Source organism: Eptesicus fuscus, chromosome 6, assembly GCF_027574615.1.
Source record: "Eptesicus fuscus isolate TK198812 chromosome 6, DD_ASM_mEF_20220401, whole genome shotgun sequence".
Classification (NCBI taxonomy): domain Eukaryota; kingdom Metazoa; phylum Chordata; class Mammalia; order Chiroptera; family Vespertilionidae; genus Eptesicus; species Eptesicus fuscus.
Window position 1 is genome coordinate 29,169,248 of NC_072478.1, and position 11,073 is coordinate 29,180,320.

An 11,073-nucleotide genomic window follows, 5' to 3' on the forward strand; every position below is an offset into this window, starting at 1 on the left:
ATACAGATATGGATATAGATGATATAGATATAGTTACAGATATAGATATAGATACATGTATAGATACAGATACAGATATAGATATAGATATAGATATAGATATAGATAGATAGATAGATACAGATACAGATATGGATATAGATGATATAGATATAGTTACAGATATAGATATAGATACATGTATAGATACAGATATAGATATAGATGATAATAGATATAGAAGAGAGATGCATTTTAAGGACTTGGCTCACGCCATCGTGGGGACTGGCAGCAGTGAAGTCTGCAGGGCAGGCCCACAGGCTGAAGACCCAGGGAAGAGTCAGTGTTGCCGCTGAGTGCCAAGCCGTCTGGAGGCAGAATTCTCTCTTCTACGCAGGGACCTCGGTCTTCTCTCTTAAGGCCTTCAACTGATTAGAGGTTAATCGGCTCTGCTCAAAGCCGACGGATTTAAATGTTAACGTGATCTATAAAGCATGTTCATAGAGACGTCTAGAGTGGCGTCAGATGAAACACAAAACCAACTGCCAGCCCACGTATTTGTTCAGACTCGCTTTCCTGAGCCTCTGTTGTGCCCGTCGCTGCTGCTGGTCTCGGGGATTCATTAGGAGGGGATGGCCCGTCAAGGCGCAGGCAGACTCACACCTGAGGGCCGAGCGGGAGTGGTTTTGATACCGCCCCCCCCGCCCCCCTCCCGCCTCCACCAGCCACCAGCCAGTGGGAGTGGGAGAGGGCTGCTGCAGGGGGCCAGGGAGTGCCTCCCAGGAGGTGGCTGAATGTTCCAGAACTCTGCACATTCAAAGCATTCCTTCCGGCTGAAGAAAGAGCAGGGCCGGTTGAAGTGGTTTTCCTTTGTGCGTGGTGCCAGCTCCCAGCCTGGTGGAGCGGTGATTCATCCCACCCCTTTGATGTTCAGGATCAGCCCCCCACTTTGAAAATGGGGAGGAGGGGAACCGGGAGGCAACCCACTCTCCCTCTGGTCCCGCCTGAGGTTTCGCATCCCCCCCCAAAGTGGTGACCGGAACCACAGAGCATCAGCCTGCCTGCAAGGCCAGCCGGCCACGGCCTGGCAGAGGAGCCGTGCCCACGGTCTGGCTGTGCGGCGGTGCAGTGGCCCTGGCACTGTGGGCAGAGCCTTCCTGTCAGCGCCAGGGATGGGCGGGGCGGGGGCACACGCTGGAGCCACAGCACCAGCTATTTTAGGGCCCGGTGACTATTTCTGTCCTCTGGGAGGGGCACTTTCCAAATAGGACTCTAGAAGCCAAGCTCCATCTGCTCATCAAAGGCAGCTTCCCAACAGTGGCCACTGTCATCGCCTCCGGGCAGGAGCATCCCCCAGCACAGGGCGGGTGGGGTGTCCGTGGCGTTCAGGTGTGCAGTGTTGCAGAGCCACCCCGCAGCCCCTGCACAGCTCATTGCCCTCTGGCCTCACAGGTGAGAAAGCAAGGGGCTGAGAAAGGGAGCCCCGTGGGCAGACAGCTCCTGCCCCTGGGATGGGATCCAGGGACCCACAGGCATCCTGTTCACCCTGACCGAGGGTACCTGCGGCCCAGCCCCCCAGCCCTGCGGGGGCAAGCAGAGAGGGGTGGCCCCTGCAGCGCTCCCCAAACGCATGATCAGGAGGAACAGGGCATGTGGTCCAGAGGGCACCCTTTGAAGTGACCCTCGGCTGCCCGGATGCTAAATGCCAGGTTTCCCCCACTCAGCCTTCCCGGGGACCCTCCCCTCGCCCCCTCCTCTCTTGGGGGCTCTGATGCCGGTGGTGCTAAGGGTCAGTGCCCTCACTGGGTCACTGGACCCCGGTGGGTTCCGGGTGCACAGATAGGAAATGCAGGCAGGCTGGTCGTGTGCCCCTCGATCATGCCGATATCCGAGCAGGGGTCTCACTGTTCAGTCCTTTCCCGTGTGGGATGGCGTCTTAGGCCGACTCCTAAAGAGGCTGCATCTCATTCTGACCTTTTCTTTTCAAAATCTGGGCAACTCCTGTTGTAGGAGGCTCAGTCCTTCCTTTCCAATCTTTTAATAATTGTGGTAAAATACACAACATAGCCTGGTCGGCATGGCTCAGTGGTTGAGCATCGACCTGAGAACCAGGAGGTCATGGTTCCATCCCGGTCAGGGCACATGCCTGGGTTGCAGGCTCAATCCCTAGTGCCTGGGGGGGTTGTGGGGGAGGGCATGCAGAAGACAGACAATCAATGATTCTCATCATTAATGTTTCTATCTCTCCTCCCTCTCCCTTCCTCTCTGAAATCAATTAAAAAAATTTTAAATACACAATCTAAACTTTATCATTAGTGGTATTTAATATATTTGGTGCTGTGCAGTCATCACCTCTATCCAATTCCAAATCATTTCATCATTTCAGAAAGAAACCTCATCCCCATCAGTGATTACCCTCCATCCCCTCCCCCAGCCCCTGGCAGCCACTGAATTCACTTCCTGTCCCTGTGGATCTGCCTATTCTGGGCATTTCACATAAACAGCATCACACACCGTGTGGCCTTCTGTGCCTGGCTTCTCTCACTGAGCATCACGTGTTCCGGGTTCGTCCATGCTGTAGCGGGTGCCAGTGGCTCACTCCTTTTCCTGGCTGAGTCATATGCCGTGTGTGCAGGGACACGCTGTGTTTGCCCATCATTAGCTGACCATCACTTGGGCAGCATCCACCTTTCGGCCGTGCTGAACATGCTGCCGTGAACACACATGAATCAGCCTCTGACCTTCTCTCTCTCATCCTTGTGCCCACACTCAGGTCTCCAAAGCCTCATCAGAGCTCATGAGCTACTGCGAGCAGCATGCCCGGAACGACCCCCTGCTGGTCGGCGTCCCTGCCTCTGAGAACCCCTTCAAGGACAAGAAGCCTTGTGTTATTCTATAGCGTGGTTCCCTTCTGTGTTTTCTCTCTGTGTGTCTCTCTCTCCCCTCTCTCTCTCTCTCTCTCTCTCTCTCTCTCTCCCCAAACCCTTTTCCCCTTTCTGTCTCTCTGTCAGGGCATCATTCAGTACGTAGTCAAAGCAAAGCATTTTGGGTCCCTGAAACGTTTAATGCCAAAAGGAATGTCAAACGTTGCCGCCGCCCAGACGGAGTAAACTGTGCTCACGGGGTAACGATGGGTTTTCAGACGCAGCCGCGCCGCCCGCAGGGCCTGGCCGAAAGGTGGATGCTGGCTGCACAGCTACTTCCCGTTCGGGGGAGCCGAGATGCCCACACGGTGCGGTCGCCATGTTTTTAAACCCGCACTTGCCATGGGAGCCGTGGCCCAGAGCCAGGCCGGTCAGAGACGGGAATGGAGGGGGCGCTGGCCGCGGGTCCCGGTGACCTGGGCAGCCTGGCCGGCTGGCCGCCCTCACACGATTGGCCACTTGTAAAAACCACCTCTGCTGCAGCGCTTTTCCTTTTTCAAAGCCGAGTGAAATGTGGGGGCTGGGGGCGATCATGAGCTTTTCAGGAAAAATCTCCCTATCGTTTAGAAAGCTGTTGTCTGTACTGCTGACGTGGGTTTCCGTGGCCGAGCGCTCGGCCACGCGGTGCTGTGCCACGATGCACACGTGGGTTTGAGGGGCCAGGAGGGGGCGTGGCCTGGGAAACGCACCCGCGTCCCCTGTGTCGCCAGGCGTCACCCTGCTGTACGGCCTTGGCTTGGCATGTGCCACGCGTGACCACGCCCCTCTCCTGGGGACCCCACCCATCCCGGGAAGGAGTCCCTGGAGCGGCCAGCTGGGTGTCGTTTTGTTTTAAGCACCGACGTTGATGTGGGCGAGTAGAAGCTGTGATCATATTAGGCTCTTCAGGGGTTTTTGTTTTATTTTGGGTTTTCTCCACTTTCACTTATCGCCGTGGCCACTATCAAACAGAGCTGCAGCCTCGTGGGCAGGCCCGGGCAGGGCGGGTGTGAAAGGGTGTGAATGGTCTGGAGGAGCTGGGAGGCCTCCCAGGCTCTGCTCGCTTCCACACCCCTCAGACCCAGAACTCTGGCTGGAGAAAGTGAGAGGCACAGGAGTCCAACCCATCCCTCTCCCCAGCAGCCTGGGAAATGTGATATGGCGTGGAGTCCAGGCTTGGGGACGGAGGGGGGGCGGGGGTTGGGGAGGAGGCTTTTTGTAAATCACTTTTCCTCTGTTAGGACAAGGACAGTTAAAGGAGTAAGAGGATGGGGCCCCCTCCTCCCCTGCCAGTGCCACCCATGGCTGCCAGGACCCCACACAGCCTTGAACTCAGGGGTTCCCGCCTGCCCCGTGATGGGGCCGGAGGCAAACTGTGGGAAGAAAGGAGCCCAGCGCTGCCCCTGTGGCCCCAACGGACGTCAGCGCCTGAGGCCGCGCCAGCGGGGTCCTGGACAGCCGCCAGGCCCCGGCCCTCACCTCACAGCCGGGGCCAAGGCTCCGATCCTGCCGCAGCCTAGAAGGCTCCGGGATGACCCTCCATCCAGCGCCCACAGGGCGCAGGCGGGGGCCGGCTCTCTCCCCGCGCCCAGCTCTCCCCAGCCGGTCTGGGAGCATCAGGGGCCTTGGTCAGGAAAGCCATGCCGCTGCCGCCTTTCACGGAGCGGGAAGCCTGGTGCCCCGGAGCCTCTCACCGTCCCCAGCACCCTGTTCTGGGGCCCATTGGGAGGGACCCCCAGAGGGCAGGGAGCGGCCCGCAGAGCGAGACTTGGAGACCACGGCCGCTGGCCCTTCCCACCAGCCTCTGGTGACGGGTTACTAGTGCGCCCCTTTCTCTGTGACAGAAGCCTTAATCCTCGAGCCTGCATCAGATCCTCGCACGCCCATCCTTCTTCCTGTGCCCTCCCCTGTCTGGCCACCAGGCCCCAGAGAGGACAGCAGGTCCCCATCTCGCCCAGGGGCCCAGACCTCCCCTTTCTCTGTGCCCCCTGCCTGCCGGTCATTCTAAGCCCTGCCCCACCCTGTGTCCAGACCCCAGGACTCCAGAGAAGCCAGTGGGAAGCAGAGCCAAGGGCCCTGGCTGAGGGAGGTGGGGTTGAACCCGAGTCGTAGCTCCATGGCCTGCTCTGGGCTCAGCCTGCCAACACGTTCCCCACCCACCCCACCCCCCTCACCCCCAGCCCTGAAGCAAACTCCAGCCTGGGCCTGGGGAGGCTTCCGAGCCAGAAAACCTAGGGTCTGAGTGGCCTGGGTAAACTGAGGCCCAGCAAGGTGAGGACAGTCCGTTTCCCACCCTGTGGCCCTACCTGCTCAGGTGCCCACAACCTCCGACCCCAGGGAGGTGGCGATTGGCTGGAGTCCCACTGTGGCTTTCTTTCTAGCTGAGAAAAAAAACAAAGCTCCTTTTTCCCATTGAGAGTAAATCTCACTGTCCACAGTGTCACCTAAAGCAGCAGGGCGCTCACAACAACGTCTACTGCTCGTGCGTTCCTGATCAAGCATCCGCCGCGAAAACGTGGCTGTATAGGCGTTCGGGGCCTGGAAGTGCCCCCCCCCCCCCCCCCCCCGCGTTAGGGAGCTGGTGGTGGTGGCAGCACAGGCCTTGGGGAAACCAGCCTCTCCAACTGTGTGTGGGGGGGGGGGGGGGCGGGGGGAGACGCAGAATTAAGGACACAGACACAGGAGGCAGGCATGGAGGTGCAAAATCTCTTCTGCAGTCAGCCGTTCAGTGTTTCCGGTGGCCAGCCCTCCTGGCCTGGCCAAGCCCCTGCTCTGGTGACAGCCCCGTCCACCCCCCACCCCCCCAACTCCGCAGGAAGGAGCTAGACCACGCACCCCTGCCCCATCCTCCCAAAGGTGACTCCCAGGCCAAGAATGAAGTGACGTGGTGGTGACCTCCAGCCCCAGGGGATGTAAACCCGCTGGGCTGGGCGGAAGGTGCTGCCGTTCCGGCTCTGATGTCCCTGCCACTGGCCCAGGGCAGCTCTGGGCCTCCAGGCAGCTCATCGTCTGGCGAAGAGCCCCCCTGCCGCCCCCCTGCCCGCGCTCTGGGCCGCAGGATAAGGCCCTTGGTGTCTCACTCTCTCACCCCGAGCTCCAGTGACCAGGGGCAGTTTCTGGCCCAAGTGGAGCCACCAGAAGACACTCCTCCTTCAAGAGCACTTACACAGAGCCGGCCGGCCACGGTCCCCTGAGAACAAGCCACACGTCGGACACGCCGCCCTCCTCCTGTCCAGGGAACCCGCTACCAAGCATGGTGACAGCGTGCCTCTGGTCTTAGAAGCAGTCTGGGTCTGCTGCGTTCTCCCCGTCTGCCTTGGATGCCTGGTGGGTTTATTTCTGATTTAAAAAAAAAAAAAAAAAACTCCAGGTGTGTCACACCCACTTTCTCGCAGTATTTTAATATTGTCTGGAATTGTCAATACAAAGTGAATTAATCCACAATAAAAAGGCTCAAAGCTCCTTGTCTCCAGTCCGGGCCCTTCCTTCGCTCCCTGGCACTGCTGGGAGGGGGGGGGGGGGCTGCCCGCGTTATCCCCACCCCCCTACCTGCGCCAGGAAGAGGCACCCTGGCCGGAGCCCACCCCAGGCAGCAGCGCTCAGCGCCGGCGGGCTGTGCGATCTGTAGCCAGCTCCTGTAGGGGAGAGGCTTTCTGCGTGAGCCGTGTGCCCACGGGTTGGGAGTGTTTGTCCGGCATGGCCCTGGGAAAGGCTCAGGGCCTGGGAAGATCTTAATCTCACCCCCATGCGCCAGTCACCCAGAAACCACCCCGACCACCAGAGGGACTCCAAGGAAGACCAGTGAGCCGTGGCCCAGCTCACACCACACCGTAAAGAGTTAACATTTTAATAATAAATCTGCAAATGGGTGATTCTGACCTCTACGTAGAGAAGCACTTTCTCTGTATAAAGCATTTGTAAATTCAACTGCATAAAAATTATCCCTTGAGTATCAAAAATTAAAAGATTAAAAGCAGTTCAAAACCCAACAAAATAATCACAGGACCCAGCAGCCCCGTTTCTAGGTATGTACCCACAAAAGCATTGAAAGCAGGGACTCCGGGAGGGATTTACACTCCCATGTTCACAGCAGCCTGGTTCACAACAGCCAGAGGTGGGCACCACCCAAATGCCCACGGGTGGCTGAATGGATCTGCACCCTGTGGCCCGTCCACACACGAGTACTTTTCAGCCTTAAAAGGGCACTCGGACGCCTGCTGCCACACAGGGGAGCCTTGAGGACGTTATGCTCAGTGAAACAGGACAAATGCTGTGTGATTACACCGTGAGGTCCCGGGAGGAATCACAGTCACAGACAGAAAGATGGTGGGAGCCAGGCCGGGAGGAGGGGGTGGGGGTTCGTGTTTAGCAGGGACAGAGTTTCTGTGTGGGAAGATGAGAACGTGCTGGAGATGGACGGTGGAGACAGCCACCTGACACTGTGCGTGCGCATAACACCGCGGAATGTGCACGTAATAGTTAAAATGTTCTGTATATTTTACCAGAAACAACACAACACAAAAAACCACCTTCCCCAACATTCGCCTGAGGCCTCAAATGTAAAAGATGGGCCTTGCCGAGGGCACGGAGCACCCTGGACTCCCAGCTTCCTGGTGATGGTGAGAAATGCCAGCACCGCTTTGGGAAAAGGTCTGGCACTTCCTTATGAAACTAAACACACACCTCCTCCCGACTCGGCAGTTCCACTGGTGTCTGCCCAGGAGAAATCAGAACGTGTCCACCAAGTCCTGGGAGGAATGTCCAGGGCAGCTTTTCCCATAATCGTCACAATCGGGAAACAACGCAGGTGCTCACTCTCAGGTGAGGTGAGTGGAGAGACAAACTGCCGTCCATTCAAACCCCAGAGTCCCACCCAGCATCTAAAGGAGTAAGCTAACACTAAGGCCATCAGCGGAGCCGCTCACAAAGCTTCCCACCGAGCGAAACCGAGAGGAGAGCCTGTGATCCCGTGTGTGCGATGTTCTAGAACAGGCGGCCCGCGCACAGGTTGGGCTGTCATGAGAATGACCCCCAAAGACGTCCGCGTTCCTGATCTCCAGCACCTGTGGCTCTGTCACCTTCCATGGGGTAAAAGGGACTGCACGGGTGGGGTTAAGTCAAGAACCCTGAGGTGGGGACAGCGCTTGATTGCCCGGGGGCCCGTGTCCTCAGAGTGCCCTCATAAGAGGGAGGCCGGAGGGTGAGCGGCCGAGATGGCAGAGGCCACGCGCCAGGGACGCGGCGCATCGAGAAGCTGGGAGAGGCAGGAAAGAAGCCAGTTTGAAAAACCTGTGCTATATGATTTCAACTCTAGAACCTTCTGGGAAAAAGGCACAACTATGGAGGTGGTTCAAAAGATGAGGAGTTGAGCCCGGCCCGTGTGGCTCAGTGGTTGAGCATCAACCTATGAATCAGGAGGTCACAGTTCGATTCCCAGTCAGGGCACATGCCCAGTTTGCCGGCTCCATCCCAGGAGGGGGTGTGCAGGAGGCAGCCGGTAGATGATGCTCTCTCATCATTGATGTTTCTATCTGCCTCTCCCTTCCTCTTTGAAACCGATACGAATAGATACTGTTTTTAAAAAGATGAGTTGGGAGAAGGATGACTAGGGGAGCACAAGGGAACTTTAGGACAGTGACACTTCTGTAGGACATGGTCGTAGTGAAGACAACATACACTTGGCAAGACCCCCGAACGGAGTGAGCCTGTTCACCGTGGACTCGCTGCATGCAGTGAGAACACAGACACCCCGGCCCCACGGAGCAGGCAGCATCCGGCCACGTGGTCCCGTGGAGAGATGCTGGCATTGAAAGGAGGGAGGGTATGACCTTGTCCCTCACTGGGTGGGGGTGGCACGCCCAAATGAAACACATGTTGCCTCTGCAGAGAGTAAACAAATTCAAAGTGATCTTCAGAGGCCTTGTGTTCAGGATGCTGATTAGAGAAGACTTTGGGGATCAACACATGTGGGAGGGAGCAGAGTGACCTCAGGCTTCCCCAGGGGATGCAGGCCTTTGTACCCCGGTCTTGAGCAGCCATTAGATGGGCTGCCTCCGGCAGGCTGTGACTTTGGGCCAGGATGCTCTCTGCAGCTGAAGCGATTCCTGCAGGGGCTGATAGCAGAAGGATCTCCCCTGACAGCACTCCCCAAAGCCAGGGCAACTCGTCCTTCCTTAAAGCGATGTGGGCAGTGCATCCCAACACCCACCAGACCCCTCTGTCTTCAGCGTTCATAGCTAACGTTCTTCTATACGTAAACATTTGGCACCAGTCAACTCCACTGAAGAGAAAGCTTTGGAAATGACTGACACAAATGAGGGAAAGGTAACAGAGTAACACCCGCCAACCTTCACATTGCACACATTTTATCTATAATATTTAGAAAGTCTGTTTTCACACCAAAGAAAGGGTCAGTGAGACTCATAAGGCTGTGGCGTGGAAGCAAAAGTGTTTATCTAAGCGACGACTTTAATCCCGTCTCTCAGGACTTGCGCCTTTGACCCACGGCAGCTCCCACTCCCTCCCAGTGGGATCCCACGTCCTGCAGAAGCCTCTCCAGTTCACACCCTCCTGGCTACTCCCCGTGATCCCGAGAAAGTCCTTCACAGGTGGTGGCTGGGCTCTGGAGCCCAGGCAGCCAATGAGGCGGGCTCGAGATTCCGTCCCCCCAGGGACCAAAAGAATTGAGGGGGGAAATCCCACATTTGGAACCTTGAGGCAGCCACCAAGTCTCCAGGATTGGGGGGCGGGGGGCCGTTCCCCCTGGGTGGCCACATCAGGCTCAGCACTTTCTGCAGTACACGTGTGGCTGATCTGTGGGAGCCAGCACAGGGTTTACAGTGGAAAGAGTGATGTAAGGCCTCGCCGGCGAGCCAACCCTAAGACTGTGGCACTCTCTCTCGACAAAATTTATCGCGCTGGGACGAACTCCAAGGCCCAGGTTGAGAAAGTAATGTTTCCTCTGGTCAGAATGGCGCAGTCTGCCGGCCGACATGACTCAAAACAGGGTGAGGTGGAGAGCTGGGCTAGCCAACAGGTGTCCAGGGCCTTGACCCCGCTCTGCCCCTCACTTGCTCTATGACCTCACTTAGCCACCACGTCCCTTCGTGTGCCTGTGGGGTGCACGGACCCTCCCACCGATGTTGTCTTCCTCCAAGCGTCTATCATCAAGAGAATGAACCATCCCAGTTGAGTAGCCCTGGGATTCTGGAGCAAGTGCTAAGGGCCACTCCCGTTCTAAAGCCTCACGTCCTAAGTAAGAGATGGGCTTGGCGCAGGAGGAAGGCGAGTGCCTACTCCGAGGTCAGGAACAGCCCCACGGGCACTGCCAGGTTGCTTATCTGCCCCCAACCTACTCCCCGCGGAGAAGGAGAATCTAAAGAGCTCTGCGTTGGGCAGGCGCTCACATCCCCATCCTCAAAGCCACGGGGAGCTGCCTGTGGACAGGACTTCCCAGACCAGGGCCCGAAAGTCTCCCAGGACAACCTGGGCCCAGCGCTGGGGCGCAGCTAGTCCCCCATCCTGCGGAAGGCGCGATGCAGGCTGGCTTAGGGGTCAGAGGAAGCCAGCGCCTGACCCCTGGGTCGTGAAGCTGCTCCCCCCGGGAGGAAGCAGTGGACGCTGCCATCCTCCCACACGCCTGCTGTCCCGTCATCTGCCAGCCTCGTCCGGCCGCCCTTGGAGCAGAGGAGAGAGGCAGTCCCCTTCAGGGCTGGTCTCCTTCCTGGCCAACACCTTGTGGAACATTCTGTTGTTTTCAGAAGACACCTCAGATCAGGAGCACGCGGTGGGCCTGGGCCCAGGATTGGGGCACCCGCTCGTCTCCTGTGACTGTCGAGGGAGGGACAAGGGGGCTTGTTGGTGGGCCTGCCCGGCCTCTAACGCATTCAAACAAGAGGCGGCAGGTGAAATGGAAAAGGAACAGGCGGGGCTGGTTCTACCACCGACTTCGTCGGGGGCCTTGCAGCGAGTCGTGCCTCTGCGTGGCAGCTTCCTCGCCTGCACAATGAGCTCAGTGGCACCGAGGTTGTCGGGAAGGTGTGTAATAGGCGCAGAGTGCATCATGAGCTTCCATCAAGCAAAGCTGGCCAGCAGCCTTAAGGTGCTGCCATGCCCTCAACATCCAGGTGGTCTGTGGTGCACGCCAGTGACAGCTGTCTCTTCCGCCTCCCGTGAGCGTTTCCTGCCCAGT

The 11,073-nt window shown here is 57.8% G+C and overlaps 1 protein-coding gene across 3 annotated transcripts in view; it reads left to right on the plus strand.

Annotated features, from left to right (window-relative positions):
• GNG7 (G protein subunit gamma 7) overlaps positions 1-2,895 on the plus strand; it is a 125,110-nt gene extending 122,215 nt beyond the window's left edge. For all 3 annotated transcript variants that reach the window (XM_028159272.2, XM_054717528.1, XM_054717529.1), the window contains one exon: positions 2,753-2,895. In XM_028159272.2, coding sequence (XP_028015073.1) covers positions 2,753-2,878 — 126 coding nt within the window. In that variant the 3' untranslated portion in view covers positions 2,879-2,895. The remainder of the gene's footprint in view (positions 1-2,752) is intronic.
• Positions 2,896-11,073: the final 8,178 nt, after the last annotated feature.